The following is a 20,982-nucleotide window of genomic DNA, read 5'->3' as shown; positions in this document are numbered from 1 at the left end:
GAAGGAACTCACTGAGGATGGATTGAGAATCAGAAGCTAGGAGGAAGGAACTCACTGAGGATGGATTGAGAATCAGAAGCTAGGAGGAAGGAACTCACTGAGGATGAATTGAGAATCAGAAGCTAGGATGAAGGAACTCACTGAGGATGGATTGAGAATCAGAGGCTAGGAGGAAGGAACTCACTGAGGATGAATTGAGAATCAGAAGCTAGGAGGAAGGAACTCACTGAGGATGGATTGAGAATCAGATGCTAGGAGGAAGGAACTCACTGAGGATGGATTGAGAATCAGAAGCTAGGAGGAAGGAACTCACTGAGGATGGATTGAGAATCAGATGCTAGGAGGAAGGAACTCACTGAGGATGGATTGAGAATCTCAAAGTGTCTTTCCATGTTGCAGCCGACAGGCACATTGCCAAATTCCAGCACCTTACATCCCTCCTCCTGACCCGGGGCACTGATCTGAAGGAACGGGTACTTTGCTGTGGAAAACATAAACGCATAACCATACAATAAATATATGGGCCAAGTTCTGAAACATATAAATACTTTAGACAGTGTGTGAGGTCCAGAACACACAACTGAAACAATGTGTGTCATCCTTGCTTTATAGTTGTTTAATGTTCTTGGCTTTGATCAATCAATATATGTATCACTTACATAGGCCCTGTAGGAGCACAGTACAGCTGTTCTCTCCCTCGTCCCCGAAGGCACAGCTAGCCTGGACCTGGTAGACCAACGCCTCCCGTGGTCTGAAGAGCACCGCGACTCTACACTCCTGACCCGGCTCCAGCATTCCGCTCTCTGGACACAGCTGGAACGGAGAGGGCACCTCCCACCGGAAACCTGTCTGTAGCTTACTGAGGACAGAGAAACACAGTACGTTCCAGAACCTACCATTGATCAATACTTTGATAACAGTTTTACTGACAGAACCTACCATTGATCAATACTTTGATAACAGTTTTACTGACAGAACCTACCATTGATCAATACTTTGATAACAGTTTTACTGACAGAACCTACCATTGATCAATACTTTGATAACAGTTTTACTGACAGAACCTACCATTGATCAATACTTTGATAACAGTTTTACTGACAGAACCTACCATTGATCAATACTTTGATAACAGTTTTACTGACAGAACCTACCATTGATCAATACTTTGATAACAGTTTTACTGACAGAACCTATCATTGATCAATACTTTGATAACAGTGAGTGTATGTAACTGTACTGACAGACTAGAGACAATAGAAGCACAGCATGTGTGTTGATGATGGGTGGGCGTGGCACTAGAACCACCAGGTGCATCTAAACTACCTGTGGGATGGATTCAACTGGCAACAACTGTTCCCCTGACACCCAGACAACCTTTATTTCCCCTCAATTTACAGTGTGATTAGTCAACCTACCTTTAACTAATATTAACCAACCTACCTTTAACCACCATTAACTAACCAACCTACCTTGAACTAATATTAACCAACCTACATTTAACTAATATTAACCAACCTACCTTTAACCACCATTAACTAGCCAACCTACCTTGAACTAATATTAACCAACCTACCTTTAACCACCATTAACTAACCAACCTACCTTGAACTAATATTAACCAACCTACCTTTAACCACCATTAACTAACCAACCTACCTTGAACTAATATTAACCAACCTACCTTTAACCACCATTAACTAACCAACCTACCTTGAACTAATATTAACCAACCTACCTTTAACCACCATTAACTAACCAACCTACCTTGAACTAATATTAACCAACCTACCTTTAACCACCATTAACTAGCCAACCTACCTTGAACTAATATTAACCAACCTACCTTTAACCACCATTAACTAACCAACCTACCTTGAACTAATATTAACCAACCTACCTTTAACCACCATTAACTAACCAACCTACCTTGAACTAATACTAACCAACCTACCTTTAACCACCATTAACTAACCAGCCTACCTTGAACTAATATTAACCAACCTACCTTTAACCACCATCAACTAACCAACCTACCTTTAACCACCATTAACTAACCAACCTACCTTGAACTAATATTAACCAACCTACCTTTAACTAATATTAACCAACCTACCTTTACCCACCACTAACTAACCAACCCAGCTTGTACTAATATTAACCAACCTACCTTGAACTAATATTAACCAACCTACCTTTAACCACCATTAACTAACCAACCTACCTTGAACTAATATTAACCAACCTACCTTTAACCACCATTAACTAACCAACCTACCTTGAACTAATACTAACCAACCTACCTTTAACCACCATTAACTAACCAACCTACCTTGAACTAATATTAACCAACCTACCTTTAACCACCATCAACTAACCAACCTACCTTTAACCACCATTAACTAACCAACCTACCTTGAACTAATATTAACCAACCTACCTTTAACCACCATCAACTAACCAACCTACCTTTAACCACCATTAACTAACCAACCTACCTTGAACTAATATTAACCAACCTACCTTTAACTAATATTAACCAACCTACCTTTACCCACCACTAACTAACCAACATACCTTGTACTAATATTAACCAACCTACCTTTAACTAATATTAACCAACCTACCTTTAACCACCATTAACTAACCAACCTACCTTTAACCACCATTAACTAACCAACCTACCTTGAACTAATATTAACCAACCTACCTTTAACCACCATTAACTAACCAACCTACCTTTAACCACTATTAACCAACCAACCTACCTTGAACTAATATTAACCAACCTACCTTTAACCACGATTAACTAACCAACCTACCTTTAACTAATATTAACCAACCTACCTTTAACCACCATTAACTAACCAACCTACCTTTAACCACTATTAACCAACCTACCTACAAGCAGTATTAACCAGCTCTAACCAATATTAACCAACCTATCTCTAACCAATATTAACCAGCCTAACTATAACCACTATTAACCAACCTATCTCTAACCAATATTAACCAGCCTAACTATAACCACTATTAACCAACCTATCTCTAACCAATATTAACCAGCTTAACTATAACCAATATTAACCAGCCTATCTGTAACCAATATTAACCAGCCTATCTGTAACCAATATTAACCAGCATACCTTTAACTATTAACCAGCCTAACTATAACCACTATTAACCAGCCTAACTATAACCACTATTAACCAACCTATCTCTAACCACTATTAACCAACCCATCTCTAACCACTATTAACCAACCTATCTCTAACCAATATTAACCAGCTTAACTATAACCAATATTAACCAGCCTATCTGTAACCAATATTAACCAGCCTATCTGTAACCAATATTAACCAGCATACCTTTAACTATTAACCAGCCTAACTATAACCACTATTAACCAGCCTAACTATAACCACTATTAACCAATCCATCTCTAACCACTATTAACCAACCCATCTCTAACCACTATTAACCAACCTATCTCTAACCGCTGCTGTGATAATAGTGAGTGTAGCTTGCCTGGCGTTGCGGAACATGAAGACGGTCTGTGATTGGTGGAGAACAGCACAGGGGGGTAGGAGGACAGACTCGGGTACGTCCAGAGCATGGTGAGGTATGGTCGCCCTCAGAGACACCTGGAACAACCCATCTTTACTGTGGAACTCTATGGTGTCCTGGTACTCACACTGCTCAACACACAACACACACACGTTATTACCTGGACAGTGTCTGGTCTGGATTATAGATGTTATTACCAGGCCAGTGTCCAGTCTGGATTATACATGTGTTATTACCAGGCCAGTGTCCAGTCTGGATTATACATGTGTTATTACCAGGCCAGTGTCCAGTCTGGATTATAGATGTTATTACCAGGCCAGTGTCCAGTCTGGATTATACATGTGTTATTACCAGGCCAGTGTCCAGTCTGGATTATAGATGTTATTACCAGGCCAGTGTCCAGTCTGGATTATACATGTGTTATTACCAGGCCAGTGTCCAGTCTGGATTATACATGTTATTACCAGGCCAGTGTCCAGTCTGGATTATAGATGTTATTACCAGGCAAGTGTCCAGTCTGCATTATACATGTGTTATTACCAGGCCAGTGTCCAGTCTGGATTATAGATGTTATTACCAGGCCAGTGTCCGGTCTGGATTATACATGTTATTACCAGGCCAGTGTCCAATCTGGATTATACATGTTATTACCAGGCCAGTGTCCGGTCTGGATTATACATGTTATTACCAGGCCAGTGTCCGGTCTGGATTATACATGTTATTACCAGGCCAGTGTCCGGTCTGGATTATACATGTTATTAACTGGCCAGTGTCCAGTCTGGATTATAGATGTTATTACCAGGCCAGTGTCCAGTCTGGATTATAGATGTTATTACCAGGCCAGTGTCCAGTCTGGATTATACATGTTATTACCAGGCCAGTGTCCAGTCTGGATTATACATGTTATTACCAGGCCAGTGTCCAGTCTGGATTATACATGTTATTACCAGGCCAGTGTCCAGTCTGGATTATACATGTTATTACCAGGCCAGTGTCCAGTCTGGATTATATATGTTATTACCAGGCCAGTGTCCAGTCTGGATTATACATGTTATTACCAGGCCAGTGTCCAGTCTGGATTATATATGTTATTACCAGGCCAGTGTCCAGTCTGGATTATACATGTTATTACCAGGCCAGTGTCCAGTCTGGATTATATATGTTATTACCAGGCCAGTGTCCAGTCTGGATTATACATGTTATTACCAGGCCAGTGTCCAGTCTGCATTATACATGTTATTACCAGGCCAGTGTCCAGTCTGGATTATACATGTTATTACCAGGCCAGTGTCCAGTCTGGATTATACATGTGTTATTACCAGGCCAGTGTCCAGTCTGGATTATACATGTATTACCAGGCCAGTGTCCAGTCTGGATTATACATGTTATTACCAGGCCAGTGTCCAGTCTGGATTATACATGTGTTATTACCAGGCCAGTGTCCAGTCTGGATTATACATGTTATTACCAGGCCAGTGTCCAGTCTGGATTATATATGTTATTACCAGGCCAGTGTCCAGTCTGGATTATATATGTTATTACCAGGCCAGTGTCCAGTCTGGATTATACATGTTATTACCAGGCCAGTGTCCAGTCTGGATTATACATGTATTACCAGGCCAGTGTCCAGTCTGGATTATACATGTTATTACCAGGCCAGTGTCCAGTCTGGATTATACATGTGTTATTACCAGGCCAGTGTCCAGTCTAGATTATACATGTTATTACCAGGCCAGTGTCCAGTCTGGATTATATATGTTATTACCAGGCCAGTGTCCAGTCTGGATTATATATGTTATTACCAGGCCAGTGTCCAGTCTGGATTATACATGTTATTACCAGGCCAGTGTCCAGTCTGGATTATACATGTTATTACCAGGCCAGTGTCCAGTCTGGATTATACATGTTATTACCAGGCCAGTGTCCAGTCTGGATTATATATGTTATTACCAGGCCAGTGTCCAGTCTGGATTATACATGTTATTACCAGGCCAGTGTCCAGTCTGGATTATACATGTTATTACCAGGCCAGTGTCCAGTCTGGATTATATATGTTATTACCAGGCCAGTGTCCAGTCTGGATTATACATGTTATTACCAGGCCAGTGTCCAGTCTGGATTATATATGTTATTACCAGGCCAGTGTCCAGTCTGGATTATACATGTTATTACCAGGCCAGTGTCCAGTCTGGATTATACATGTTATTACCAGGCCAGTGTCCAGTCTGGATTATACATGTTATTACCAGGCCAGTGTCCAGTCTGGATTATATATGTTATTACCAGGCCAGTGTCCAGTCTGGATTATACATGTTATTACCAGGCCAGTGTCCAGTCTGGATTATACATGTTATTACCAGGCCAGTGTCCAGTCTGGATTATACATGTTATTACCAGGCCAGTGTCCAGTCTGGATTATACATGTTATTAACCAGGACCCCAAGTCACGAGTTCTGCTGGTCGGTACTGCTACTGCTTAGACACCTAGCTGTGCCAAAAGCCCTGCTCTGCCCTAGAAAGCCTATGTAAATTACGATCGACAGAACGGCCCACATTTTCAATTACTTTAAAGTTCGCTACAAAATGGAGATACTTATTTAAATAGTGATCCATTCTGACTACGAGATATTTAATTAAATAGTGATCCATTGTGACGTCACACAGGACCACGTGCTGACACAGACCAATCGCGAGCCGGCAGGATGAAAATGACTACATAGACCATGATCCTTAGCAATATTTTGGGTGCCATTCAGCCCCATTGGGCAACTTTGCGTGCTTCAAATTCAAATAGTTCCGGCTTCATGCGCCATCGACTGTTTTCCATAGGAATACGTGGATGACGTCAGCGCTATCAGTATATCCACTGGTGTTAATGTCCATGGTTATTACCCTATCAAGGGGGCGGAATGTAACAGGAAGAGAAAAAGACGTTCCAGGACTCAGAGTGATGATCTGAGGAAACAGGGTGGTGAAGAACTTTGACGCAGGAGGCCTGGGGGGGAAAAAACAAACAAAATGTTACTACACATATTGATGTTTCATCAAACATCCAGGAAGATGATACAGTGCCTTTAGGGGAAAGTACTCAGACTCCCTCGACTTTTTCCACATTTTGTTAGGTTACAACCTTATTCTAAAATTGATTCAATTGATTAGATTTTTTCCCCTCATCAATACCGCATAATGACAAAGCAAAAACAATTTTTTTTGGGAAACTACATTTACATAAGTATTCAGACCCTTTAGTCAGTACTTTGTTGAAGCACCTTTGGCAGAGATTACAGCCTCAAGTCCTCATGGGTATGACACTACAAGCTTGGTACACCTGTATTTGGGGAGTTTCTCCCATTCTTCTCTGCAGATCCTCTCAAGCTCTGTCAGGTTGGATGGGGAGTGTTGCTGCACAGCTATTTTCAGGTCTCTCCAGAGATGTTTGATCGGGTTCAAGTCTGGGCTCTGGCTGGGCCGGTCAAGGACATTCAGAGACTTGTCCCAAAGCCAATCCTGCATTGTCTTGGCTGTGTGCTTAGGGTCGTTGTCCTGTTGGAAGGTGAACCTTCACCCCCGTCTGAGGTCCTGAGCGCTCTGGAGCAGGTTTCATCAAGAATCTCTCTGTACTTTGCTCCTTTCATCTTTCCCTCAATCCTGACTAGTCTCCCAGTCCCTGCCGCTGAAAAACATCCCCACCGCATGATGCTGCCACCACCATGCTTCACCGTAGGGATGGTGCCAGTTTTCCTCCAGACGTGACGCTTGGGATTCAGGCCAAATAGTTAAATCTTGGATTCATCAGACCAGAGAATCTTGTTTCTCATGGTCTGAGAGTCCTTTAGGTGCCTTTTGGCAAACTCCAAGCAGGCTGTCATATGCCTTTTACTGAGGAGTGGCTTCCGTCTGGCCACTCTACCATAAAGGCCTGATTGGTGGAGTGCTGCAGAGATGGTTGTCCTTCTGTAAGGTTCTCCCATCTCCACAGAGGAACTCTGGAGCTCTGTCAGAGTGACCATGGGGTTCTTGGCCACCTCCCTGACCAAGGCCCTTCTCCACCGATTGCTCAGTTTTGCCGGTCTGCCAGCTTTAGGAAGAGTCTTGGTGGTTGCAAACTTCTTCCATTTAAGAATGATGGAGGCCACTGTGTTCTTGGGGACCTTCAATGGACATATTTTGGTTCCCTTCCCCAGATCTGTGCATCGACACAATCTTGTCTCGGAGCTCTACGGACAATTCCTTCGACCTCATGGCTAGGTTTTTGCTCTGATATTCTCTGTCAACTGTGGGACCTTATATAGACAGGTGTGCCTTCCCAAATCATGTCCAATCAATTGAATTTACCACAGGTGGACTCAAATCAAGTTGTAGAAACATCAAGAATGATCAGTGGAAACAGGATGCACCTGACCTAAATTTTGCATCTCATAGCAAAGGGTCTGAATACTTATGTAAATAAGTTGTTTTTTAAAATAATTTTCATTATGGGGTATTGTCTGTAGATTGCTGAGGATTTTTTTTAAATCAATTTTAGAACAAGGCTGTAGCGTAACAAAATGTGGAAAAAAGTCAAGGGGTCTGAATACTTTCCGAAGGCTCTGTATCTACAGTTCCCTCTGTAATTATTGGGACAGTCACATATTTGTTGTTGTTTTGGCTCCGTACTCCAGCACTTTGGAGTAGAAACGATACCATGACTATGAGGTTAAAGTGAAGACTGTCGGCTTTAATTCAGCTTTTTTCGTCCATATCGGGTGAATGGTTTAGAAATGAGTTTTTCCCATTTTAGGGAACCAAAAGTATTGGGACAAATTCACTTAAATGTGCATTAAAGTAGTAAAAAGTGTAGTATTTGGTCCCATACAGTATTCCCAGCACGCAATGATTACATCAACCTTGTGACTCTACAAACGTGTTGCATTTGCTGTTTTCTTATGGTTGTGTTTTAGAATATTTTGTACCAAATGGAAATTAATGGTAAATAATGTATTGTGTCATTTTGGAGTCATTTTTATTGTAAACAATAAATATTATGTATTTCTTAACATTTCCACATTAATGAGGATGCTACTATGATTACAGATAGTCCTGAATGAATCGTGAATAATAATGAGTGAGATGGTTACAGATGCACAAATATCATACCCTGAAGACCCCCAATACATTTGGTCCCCTAAAATGGGGGGACTATGAACAAAAAGTCCTGTAATTTCTAAACCATTCACTTGATATGGATGAAAATACCCTCAGATTAAAGCTGACAGTCTGTACTTTAATCTAGTAATTCTATCATTTTAAATCCAAAGTGCTGGAGTACATAACCAAAACCACAAAAAAAATTGTCACTATCCCAATAATTATGGAGGACACTGTATACGTAACTTCAACATGATATCATGGGACAACGTCATCCTGGCTCGTTTTTTTTTTGAAAAAAGGTCAAATGTCACAGTAGTTGACGTTTTTCTCAATACATTACAATCAATGGGGAATGTTTTCTGGAGACGTTTTCATGTTTATCTCGTTTATGTTTCTCTATCCCTTTCTACCTCTTTATCCTCCTCACTCTCTACCTCCTCTTTATCCTCCTCACTCTCTACCTCCTCTTTATCCTCCTCACTCTCTACCTCCTCTTTATCCTCCTCACTCTCTACCTCCTCTTTATCCTCCTCACTCTCTACCTCCTCTTTATCCTCCTCACTCTCTACCTCCTCTTTATCCTCCTCACTCTCTACCTCCTCTTTATCCTCCTCACTCTCTATCTCCTCTTTATCCTCCTCACTCTCTACCTCCTCTTTATCCTCCTCATTCTCTACCTCCTCTTTATCCTACACATTCTCTACCTCCTCATTCTCTGCCTCCTCTTTTGCCCCCTCATTCTCTACCTCCTATTTATCCCCCTCATTCTCTACCTCCTCTTTTTTAATGATAATGAGTTGGTCATTTAGTATACACCGTATGATAATGCCCTGGTCATTTAGTATACTCTGTATGATAATGAGTTGGTCATTTAGTATACTGTGAACGATAATGGGTTGGTCATTTAATATACTGTGAACGATAATGGGTTGGTCATTTAGTATACACTGTATGATAATGCCCTGGTAATTTAGTATTCTGTGTATGATAATGAGCTTGTCATTTAGTATACTGTGTATGATAATGGGCTGTCATTCAGTATACTGTGTATGATAATGCCCTGGTCATTTAGTATACTGTGTATGATAATGGGCTGTCATTTAGTATACTGTGTCTGATAATGGGCTGTCATTTAGTATACTGTGTATGATAATGGGCTGTCATTTAGTATACTGTGTATATCCTAGCTGTTCTTATCTAACTTGCATATACTTTCATTGGTGTGTAAAATGGCACCCTATTTCCTATATAGTGCATATACTTTGGGTCTCTAGCCAAAAGGGAAAGGGGGAAACGTGTTATAAACGTCCAGAGAACGTGTTATAAAGGTCCAGAGAACGTGCTATAAACGTCCAGAGAACGTGTTATAAAGGTCCAGAGAACGTGCTATAAACGTCCAGAGAACGTGTTATAAAGGTCCAGAGAATGTGCTATAAAGGTCCAGAGAACGTGCTATAAAGGTCCAGAGAACGTTGTATAAAGGTCCAGAGAACGTTTTATAAAGGTCCAGAGAACGTTTTATAAAGGTCCAGAGAACGTTTTATAAAGGTCCAGAGAACGTTTTATAAAGGTCCAGAGAACGTTTTATAAAGGTCCAGAGAACCTTTTATAAAGGTCCAGAGAACGTTTTATAAAGGTCCAGAGAACGTTTTATAAAGGTCCAGAGAACGTTTTATAAAGGTCCAGAGAACGTGTTATATTAATCCTGTCACCACGCGGAATTAACCCTGTCACCACGCGGAAATAACCCTGTAACCACGCGGAAATAACCCTGTAACCACGCGGAATTAATGCATCAAAAAATTATGTTCACCATAACATGTTACATTTCTAAGAGAAACTCTGAAATCCTGCTGAGCATGAAGTGTAATACATTTGTCTCTGGCCCTATGGGTCTCTGGCCAAAAGAAGTGCACTACATAGGGAATAGGGTGCCACTTCAGATCCAACTCTAAAGGAATAATCCCCGACACCAGACTCACCTGAAACGTAGTTTCTGTAGTTTACTATGGATGTTCTTCAGCAGCAGGGTCTTAGTGAACTCCCCTCCCAGCTCCCAGTCCTCCCACTTCAGCTCTTCCCAGGTCTCTACCCCGAGGAAGCAGCAACGCTGCGAGGGCATCTTCCTCTGGGCATCCCCAGACCGCTGTAGGGTTAGGCCTGGGCGCTGGGGGCACAGAGAGGGAGACACTGAGACAAATGGACTACAGATAACTGCAGACATTACACTACAATAACTCAGTAAAATGGGGATCTCCTGGCAAGAGGTAAAAGCCCACGGCAGAATAAGAGTGACTTGGACGCCTTACACAAAGGGGCCAAAAAGCCTGATACACAGTGACGACTGTAATGATAGGGAAGGAGTGTCCCTACCTGCTGTGTGTGCATATTGCCACCAGAGGGAGCTGTTTGACTAGCTATAAATCTGACTCATTGGCTATCAATTAATAAAAAACAAATATGGTATTAAGAGAAACTAATTGCTCTTAAACTAATTTAGGGGCAGCAGGTAACCTAGTGGTTAGAGTGTAGAGGTGGCAGGTAGCCTAGTGGTTAGAGTGTAGAGGTGGCAGGTAACCTAGTGGTTAGAGTGTAGAGGTGGCAGGTAGCCTAGTGGTTAGAGTGTAGAGGTGGCAGGTAGCCTAGTGGTTAGAGTGTAGGGGAGGCAGGTAACCTAGTGGTTAGAGTGTAGAGGTGGCAGGTAGCCTAGTGGTTAGAGTGTAGGGGTGGCAGGTAGCCTAGTGGTTAGAGTGTAGGGGGCAGGTAGCCTAGTGGTTAGAGTGTAGGGGCGGCAGGTAGCCTAGTGGTTAGAGTGTAGGGGAGGCAGGTAACCTAGTGATTAGAGTGTAGGGGCAGCAGGTAACCTAGTGGTTAGAGTGTAGAGGAGGCAGGTAACCTAGTGGTTAGAGTGTAGAGGAGGCAGGTAGCCTAGTGGTTAGAGTGTAGTGGAGGCAGGTAACCTAGTGGTTAGAGTGTAGAGGTGGCAGGTAGCCTAGTGGTTAGAGTGTAGGGGTGGCAGGTAGCCTAGTGGTTAGAGTGTAGGGGGCAGGTAGCCTAGTGGTTAGAGTGTAGGGGCGGCAGGTAGCCTAGTGGTTAGAGTGTAGGGGAGGCAGGTAACCTAGTGGTTAGAGTGTAGGGGCAGCAGGTAACCTAGTGGTTAGAGTGTAGAGGAGGCAGGTAACCTAGTGGTTAGAGTGTAGAGGAGGCAGGTAGCCTAGTGGTTAGAGTGTAGTGGAGGCAGGTAGCCTAGTGGTTAGAGGGGAGGCAGGTAGCCTAGTGGTTAGAGTGTAGGGGTGGCAGGTAGCCTAGTGGTTAGAGTGTAGGGGTGGCAGGTAGCCTAGTGGTTAGAGCGTTGGGCCAGTAAGCGAAAGGTTGCAAGTTCAAACCCCCGAGTTGACAAGGTACAAATCTGTCGTTCTGCCCCTGAACAAGTCAGTTAACCCACTGTTCCTAGGCTGTCATTGTAAATAAGATGTTGTTCTTAACTGACTTGCCCAGTTAAATAAAGGTCAAATAAAAATGTTGTTTTTTTAATTACCACAATAGTTGAATGAAGGGTTTATTACTTCCTACCTTTTCATCTTTACCACGGGTGGCTGTCCAGAGGAGGCCAGAGCTTAGAGGGTTCCCTGGAACCTCAGCCAACATCTCTGGGGAAGAAAGGATATAATGACCAGAGCTTAGAGGGTTCCCTGGAACCTCAGCCAACATCTCTGGGGAAGAAAGGATATAATGACCAGAGCTTAGAGGGTTCCCTGGAACCTCAGCCAACATCTCTGGGGAAGAAAGGATATAATGACCAGAGCTTAGAGGGTTCCCTGGAACCTCAGCCAACATCTCTGGGGAAGAAAAGGTATAATGACCAGAGCTTAGAGGGTTCCCTGGAACCTCAGCCAACATCTCTGGGGAAGAAAGGATATAATGACCAGAGCTTAGAGGGTTCCCTGGAACCTCAGCCAACATCTCTGGGGAAGAAAGGATATAATGACCAGAGCTTAGAGGGTTCCCTGGAACCTCAGCCAACATCTCTGGGGAAGAAAAGGTATAATGACCAGAGCTTAGAGGGTTCCCTGGAACCTCAGCCAACATCTCTGGGGAAGAAAAGATATAATGACCAGAGCTTAGAGGGTTCCCTGGAACCTCAGCCAACATCTCTGGGGAAGAAAGGATATAATGACCAGAGCTTAGAGGGTTCCCTGGAACCTCAGCCAACATCTCTGGGGAAGAAAGGATATAATGACCAGAGCTTAGAGGGTTCCCTGGAACCTCAGCCAACATCTCTGGGGAAGAAAAGGTATAATGACCAGAGCTTAGAGGGTTCCCTGGAACCTCAGCCAACATCTCTGGGGAAGAAAGGATATAATGACCAGAGCTTAGAGGGTTCCCTGGAACCTCAGCCAACATCTCTGGGGAAGAAAGGATATAATGACCAGAGCTTAGAGGGTTCCCTGGAACCTCAGCCAACATCTCTGGGGAAGAAAAGGTATAATGACCAGAGCTTAGAGGGTTCCCTGGAACCTCAGCCAACATCTCTGGGGAAGAAAGGATATAATGACCAGAGCTTAGAGGGTTCCCTGGAACCTCAGCCAACATCTCTGGGGAAGAAAAGGTATAATGAACAGAGCGTTGGTTAGCGTTGGACTAGTAACCGAAGAGTTGCAAGTTCAAATCCCTGTTGTGATAAGGTGCAAATCTGTCGTTCTGTACCTGAACAAGTCAGTTAACCCACTGTTCCTAGGCTGTGATTGTAGATTAGAATTTATTCTTAACTGACTTGCCTAGTTAAATAAAGGTACAAAATAAATAGGCTAGTTTATTACATAACTGAAAAGAAGCTGATGTCCAATCCAAGCTCACCAGAACGTCTGTATTCACCATCATTTGAAAAATGTAAAAACACAATTTATGTTAAAAAAAATATATATATATATATATATATACACAAAAAATCGTAATTGAAAGTAATCTTCAGATGTACCACAGTACTAAAAAAAACACTGATATATTTATTCCTTATCATCAGAAAAAGGAAATGTGGATGGATGTATGCCCCGGACATTCAGCCCCTTGCTTTTTCTATATGACTAGGCAAATCGGCATGAGGGTGGGGTGGGGTGGGGTGGGGGGAATAAACTGTAGGAGTGTTTCATGTTATTTATGCAGTCAGCAGTCTGTCCACATTTCAATGACTAATGACTGTAATTTGCTGATTGGTCAAACCACAAGGCGTACGCTATTTTACAACGTAATGCTGCCGATGGTACAAAACAAACGAATTGTTGGCAAACACTCAAGGCGATAGTATTTGTATATTTTCACCACAAGCTTGTTAGCTAGACAAAATAGCAGCACATAACATCCACAGTGGCTATGCGTGTAACCGTATCAAATACGATCTATTATAGTGACAAGATAGCCGAGAGACCGCCCTAACAATTGAAATTAATGTTGTCAATGACTGAAGCAAAGATTATAGATATACTGACAATATGTATTTATTTATTTAACTAAGATGACATGTCTCTCCGCACTAACAATAGGAGTCGTTGTCCACAAAGCGGCCCGGCGGGCTGTCGAGCCTTTCTTTGGATTGGTGAATACATCTCATTATTGTAATCCTTTATTGAATATTCAATGAGGGTTGTTGACGTCAACCGCCTATATTCAATAAAGAGAGAGATGCTATGATTACTAGCCTCGTTTCATGAATATGCATATCCATCTAGAGACAACTCCGATAAAACGTTTTTTTCTCTCTCAAAGTTGCCGGGATGTCACGTGTCCTACTTATATCAGCACACTCATAACAACCTAAGCATTACGAAACGTATATTCGAATAAACCTCACATAGCAAATAAACCATACATTTTTGTTGTTGACCTCCATTCAAAAACTCCTTGCTTGGCGGGCGAAACAACGGCACCTGCTGGAGGGAGACCAACTCTGTTTTCCGCAGAGTTGGGCCTCTCTTTTCCTCTCTGATTAAAGGCAGGTGAGATCAGGTGGGACCATTCTAGCCAATGAAAGGATTGCGCATGTGAACAGGGCTGCGTTCAGTAAATGTTTAAGTTTTGGAACATTCAATGAAACGGAAACAGTGCTGTACTGAACGGCTAGTTGAAAAAACTGGAAGGGGTTTGGGGAACAGCCCTTAAAATACATCACTGATTGCTTCAAGCGACACCAACCAAATGGGAAGAAACATATCTCAAAGTTTGTTCAATAACGTTTTGGGGAAAGGTGTAGTTCATTACAAACCGTTCCGCAACATAGAAAGCGTTCAAGAAAAGTGAATGCACCTTGGGCACAACTAAGTCACCCTGGAAGTTGCCGGAATGCCACGTCCATCAGTACATTTGTAAACATGACAAAACTTCTATTCGATCAAATAAGCCTCAAGTAATTTGACAATCTCGAATAGACCTCGATGCCAAAAAGGGCTTATCTCACACAGGCAGATTTTTGGCCAGAGTAAATGACTGTAGTGTTGAAAACCGGATGCATCCGATTGTTGGTGTTAGTGCCACGTTCACAACTGGGAAATCTCAAGACTTTCGACTTCAGTGTGTTCAAGACAACTGGGAACTAGGGGGGAAACGGTAATCCGATTTATAATTCCAAATTGGATTACCTTTCAAACCGTTATATATATAACGAACAATTACTCCGATAAAAACGGAATGATTCTGAACACACAAGTCCAAATTTCGGCAGAAAAGTTCAAACATTTTTCTGAAGTTTCTATCCATAAGCGTAAACATGGTAAATTGGGAAGAGCTCATCCGGACGACTAAACCGGGTGGCCACCACGCGTATATATATATATATATTGTTTTACAAACATTTAACAATATACGTTAATTCCGTAGCTGTCGCCCTGGTCTAATATTTACGAAACTATCTAATTGCTTCCCTCTCCTTACTGCGGTAAACGGGAGTGAAAGACAGTGGACTGTATCACCGTGACCAATATTAGGTTACAAGTTATTAAGGCTCGGTACGCTACTCGACATAAAAATCAAGTAGGATGGAACAAATTAGACATGGTGACCTATAACCTACAAGTTATTTCGACCTCGCCCATTGAAATAAATATCACTTTCTTTTACAAGTTTTAACTAGTGCCATGCTGTTTTTATTACCAGCTATCCAACATAAACTAGCTGGGAAGGGCTCATCGGGACGACTGACTCCAGTTGCGCAACATACTGTATGTAGTTCGTCAATTTGGGCACTAGATTGAGATGGGCAAATGCCGCATTCAAAACAACTGGGAAATCTACAACTTTCGACTTCCGGTGCGTTCAAGACAACTGGAAACTCACCTAAAAAAGCGAGCTCCGACTGGGAAAGATCGTTTTTAAACGGTTGTCCAATTCGGAACTACAAGTATAGTTCCGTATTTCCAACCTAAAGATCACTGAAATCATGATTTGACCTCGTTTTTATCCGACTTCCCAGTGGTCTTGAAAGCACCATAACCTCTAGCTAACGTTAGGAAGTAAGAATCGAACACCTAGCTACATATGTGATTGAGAATTACAGCCATTTTGCTCTTCATGTTATCTTAAATATCACACTGCCTTACCTCATTCAAATGTAATGCTATGAAATAAACATCAGTTTAGACATTTAATTCACTATTTATCCAGTGCTAAGAACAACAGTAGTCATCCATGCTCCAGTTTCCATAGAAATAATTGTTTCCGTCTCTATGGTAACGAAGGCAAATGGAGAGGGCCAATTTTAATTCGTTTGCGACACGCGTTAGTCATTTTTAGCACAGTTTCTGCTGAGGGTCGTACTGAATCTCTGATACATAGGCATTTGCAGGTCTTCATATAGACACAGCCTATTTATTTATTTTTATTTATTTATTTATTTCACCTTTATTTAACCAGGTAGGCAAGTTGAGAACAAGTTCTCATTTACAATTGCGACTTGGCCAAGATAAAGCAAAGCAGTTCGACACATACAACGACACAGAGTTACACATGGAGTAAAACAAACATACAGTCAATAATACAGTGTAAACAAGTCTATATACGATGTGAGCAAATGAGGTGAGAAGGGAGGTAAAGGCAAAAAAAGGCCATGGTGGCAAAGTAAATACAATATATCAAGTAAAACACTGGAATGGTAGATTTGCAGTGGAAGAATGTGCAAAGTAGAAATACAAATAATGGGGTGCAAAGGAGCAAAATAAATACATTAATAAATTAAATACAGTTGGGAAAGAGGTAGTTGTTTGGGCTAAATTATAGATGGGCTATGTACAGGTGCAGTAATCTGTGAGCTGCTCTGACAGTTGGTGCTTAAAGCTAGTGAGGGAGATAAGTGTTTCCAGTTTCAGAGATTTTTGTAGTTCGTTCCAGTCATTGGCAGCAGAGAACTGGAAAGAGAGGCGGCCAAAGAAATAATTGGTTTTGGGGATGACCAGAGAGATATACCTGCTGGAGCGCGTGCTACAGGTGGGTGATGCTATGGTGACCAGCGAGCTGAGATAAGGGAATATAGGTGCAATTGAAAAAAAAAAGTGAACTTTCCTTTAGTATTGAGGGGAAAAAATATATATATATGAATGAGTTGACAACTCATGACCTCCATATGTGAGGAAAAACGAGGAAAGCATTCAATCTCATATGTATATACTGTACTCTATACCATCTACTGCATCCTTATGTAATACATGTATCACTAGCCACTTTAACTATGCCACTTTGTTTACATACTCATCTCATATGTATATACTGTACTCGATACCATCTACTGCATCTTGCCCATGCCGCTCTGTACCATCACTCATTCATATATTTTTTTATGTACATGTTCTCATTCATTCCTTTACACTTGTGTGTATAAGGTAGTTGTTGTGAAATTGTTAGGTTAGATGAGTTGTTATATATTACTGCACGGTCGGAACTAGAAGCACAAGCATTTCGCTACACTCGCATTAGCATCTGCTAACCATGTGTATGTGACAAATAACATTTGATTTGATTTGATTTGGAGCTATTCAGCTCCTGAGGTGTGCTTTCATTTAATCACTGGGGAAGATTTACAGTATACCTGGCTTATACAGTATATTAACAAATCACCTGGGATACATCCCAAATGGCACCCTACTCCTAGTAGTGTACCCTATTCCTAGTAGTGTACCCTATTCCTGGTAGTGTACTCTATTCCTAGTAGTGCACTCTATTCCTAGTAGCGTATCCTATTCCTAGTAGTGTACTCTATTCCTAGTAGTGCACTCAATTCCTAGTAGTGCACTCTATTCCTAGTAGTGTACCCTATTCCTAGTAGCGTACCCTATTCCTAGTAGTGCACTCTATTCCTAGTAGTGTACTCTATTCCTAGTAGTGCACTCAATTCCTAGTAGTGCACTCTATTCCTAGTAGTGTACCCTATTCCTAGTAGCGTACCCTATTCCTAGTAGTGCACTCTATTCCTAGTAGCGTACCCTATTCCTAGTAGTGTACTCTATTCCTAGTAGTGCACTCAATTCCTAGTAGTGCACTCTATTCCTAGTAGCGTACCCTATTCCTAGTACCATTAGCTCTGACAAATTGAAAACTCTAGTCATTGGCGACTCCATTACCCGCAGTATTAGACTTGAGAATCATCCAGCGATCATACACTGTTTACCGGGGGGCAGGGCTACCGACGTTAAGGCTAATCTGAAGATGGTGCTGGCTAAAGCTAAAACTGGCGAGTGTAGAGAGTATAGAGATATTGTTATCCACGTCGGCACCAACGATGTTAGGATGAAACAGTCAGAGATCACCAAGCGCAACATAGCTTCTGCGTGTAAATCAGCTAGAAAGATGTGTCGGCATCGAGTAATTGTCTCTGGCCCCCTCCCAGTTAGGGGGAGTGATGAGCTCTACAGCAGAGTCTCACAACTCAATCACTGGTTGAAAACTGTTTTCTGCCCCTCCCAAAAGATAGAATTTGTAGATAATTGGCCCTCTTTCTGGGACTCGCCCACAAACAGGACCAAGCCTGACCTGCTGAGGAGTGACGGACTCCATCCTAGCTGGAGGGGTGCTCTCATTTTATCTACCAACATAGACAGGGCTCTAACTCCTCTAGCTCCACAATGAAATAGGGTGCAGGCCAGGCAGCAGGCTGTTAGCCAGCCTGCCAGCATAGTGGAGTCTGCCACTAGCACAGTCAGTGTAGTCAGCTCAGCTATCACCATTGAGACCGTGTCTGTGCCTCGACCTAGGTTGGGCAAAACTAAACATGGCGGTGTTCGCCTTAGCAATCTCACTAGGATAAAGACCACCTCCATTCCTGTCATTATTGAAAGAGATCATGATACCTCACATCTCAAAATAGGGCTACTTAATGTTAGATCCCTTACTTCAAAGGCAATTATAGTCAATGAACTAATCACTGATCATAATCTTGATGTGATTGGCCTGACTGAAACATGGCTTAAGCCTGATGAATTTACTGTGTTAAATGAGGCCTCACCTCCTGGCTACACTAGTGACCATATCCCCCGTGCATCCCGCAAAGGCGGAGGTGTTGCTAACATTTACGATAGCAAATTTCAATGAACAAAAAAAAAAATGACGTTTTCGTCTTTTGAGCTTCTAGTCATGAAATCTATGCAGCCTACTCAATCACTTTTTATAGCTACTGTTTACAGGCCTCCTGGGCCATATACAGCGTTCCTCACTGAGTTCCCTGAATTCCTATCGGACCTTGTAGTCATAGCGGATAATATTCTAATCTTTGGTGACTTTAATATTCACATGGAAAAGTCCACAGACCCACTCCAAAAGGCTTTCGGAGCCATCATCGACTCAGTGGGTTTTGTCCAACATGTCTCTGGACCCACTCACTGTCACAGTCATACGCTGGACCTAGTTTTGTCCCATGGAATAAATGTTGTGGATCTTAATGTTTTTCCTCATAATCCTGGACTATCGGACCACCATTTTATTACGTTTGCAATTGCAACAAATAATCTGCTCAGACCCCAACCAAGGATCATCAAAAGTCGTGCTATAAATTCACAGACAACACAAAGATTCCTTGATGTCCTTCCAGACTCCTTCTGCCTACCCAAGGACGCCAGAGGACAAAAATCAGTTAACCACCTAACTGAGGAACTCAACTTAACCTTGCGCAATACCCTAGATGCAGTTGCACCCCTAAAAACTAAAAACATTTCTCATAAGAAACTAGCTCCCTGGTACACAGAAAATACCCGAGCTCTGAAGCAAGCTTCCAGAAAATTGGAACGGAAATGGCGCCACACCAAACTGGAAGTCTTCCGACTAGCTTGGAAAGACAGTACTGTGCAGTACCGAAGAGCCCTTACTGCTGCTCGATCATCCTATTTTTCTAACTTAATTGAGGAAAATAAGAACAATCCGAAATTCCTTTTTGATACTGTCGCAAAGCTAACTAAAAAGCAGCATTCCCCAAGAGAGGATGACTTTCACTTTAGCAGTGATAAATTCATGAACTTCTTTGAGGAAAAGATTATGATTATTAGAAAGCAAATTACGGACTCTTCCTTAAATCTGCGTATTCCTTCAAAGCTCAGTTGTCCTGAGTCTGCACAACTCTGCCAGGACCTAGGATCAAGAGAGACACTCAAGTGTTTTAGTACTATATCTCTTGACACAATGATGAAAATAATCATGGCCTCTAAACCTTCAAGCTGCATACTGGACCCTATTCCAACTAAACTACTGAAAGAGCTGCTTCCTGTGCTTGGCCCTACTATGTTGAACATAATAAACGGCTCTCTATCCACCGGATGTGTACCAAACTCACTAAAAGTGGCAGTAATAAAGCCTCTCTTGAAAAAGCCAAACCTTGACCCAGAAAATATAAAAAACTATCGGCCTATATCGAATCTTCCATTCCTCTCAAAAATTTTAGAAAAGGCTGTTGCGCAACAACTCACTGCCTTCCTGAAGACAAACAATGTATACGAAATGCTTCAGTCTGGTTTTAGACCCCATCATAGCACTGAGACGGCACTTGTGAAGGTGGTAAATGACATTTTAATGGCATCGGACCGAGGCTCTGCATCTGTCCTCGTGCTCCTAGACCTTAGTGCTGCTTTTGATACCATCGATCACCACATTCTTTTGGAGAGATTGGAAACCCAAATTGGTCTACACGGACAAGTTCTGGCCTGGTTTAGATCTTATCTGTCGGAAAGATATCAGTTTGTCTCTGTGAATGGTCTGTCCTCTGACAAATCAACTGTAAATTTCGGTGTTCCTCAAGGTTCCGTTTTAGGACCACTATTG

At 42.1% G+C, this 20,982-nt stretch overlaps 1 protein-coding gene and 1 long non-coding RNA gene across 2 annotated transcripts in view; both read right to left on the bottom strand.

Moving 5' to 3' along the window:
• The window catches only part of cfap65 (cilia and flagella associated protein 65), a 70,306-nt gene extending 53,877 nt beyond the window's left edge, over positions 1-16,429 (bottom strand). The window contains exons 1-7 of the mRNA XM_036959450.2: positions 16,287-16,429; positions 12,271-12,347; positions 10,680-10,864; positions 6,460-6,562; positions 3,529-3,695; positions 660-859; positions 357-481 (exon numbers count right to left, since the gene is read on the bottom strand). Coding sequence (XP_036815345.2) covers positions 357-481; positions 660-859; positions 3,529-3,695; positions 6,460-6,562; positions 10,680-10,864; positions 12,271-12,345 — 855 coding nt within the window. The 5' untranslated portion in view covers positions 12,346-12,347; positions 16,287-16,429. The remainder of the gene's footprint in view (positions 1-356; positions 482-659; positions 860-3,528; positions 3,696-6,459; positions 6,563-10,679; positions 10,865-12,270; positions 12,348-16,286) is intronic.
• The window catches only part of LOC149972915 (uncharacterized), a 1,172,247-nt gene that overhangs the window by 989,380 nt on the left and 161,885 nt on the right, over positions 1-20,982 (bottom strand). The window lies entirely within an intron of this gene.

The sequence above is a fragment of the Oncorhynchus mykiss genome, chromosome 22, assembly GCF_057628025.1.
Source record: "Oncorhynchus mykiss isolate SJ-2025 chromosome 22, ASM5762802v1, whole genome shotgun sequence".
Classification (NCBI taxonomy): Eukaryota; Metazoa; Chordata; class Actinopteri; order Salmoniformes; family Salmonidae; genus Oncorhynchus; species Oncorhynchus mykiss.
Note: the sequence above shows the minus strand (reverse complement) of the source record. Positions and strands in the feature narration are given on the sequence as shown.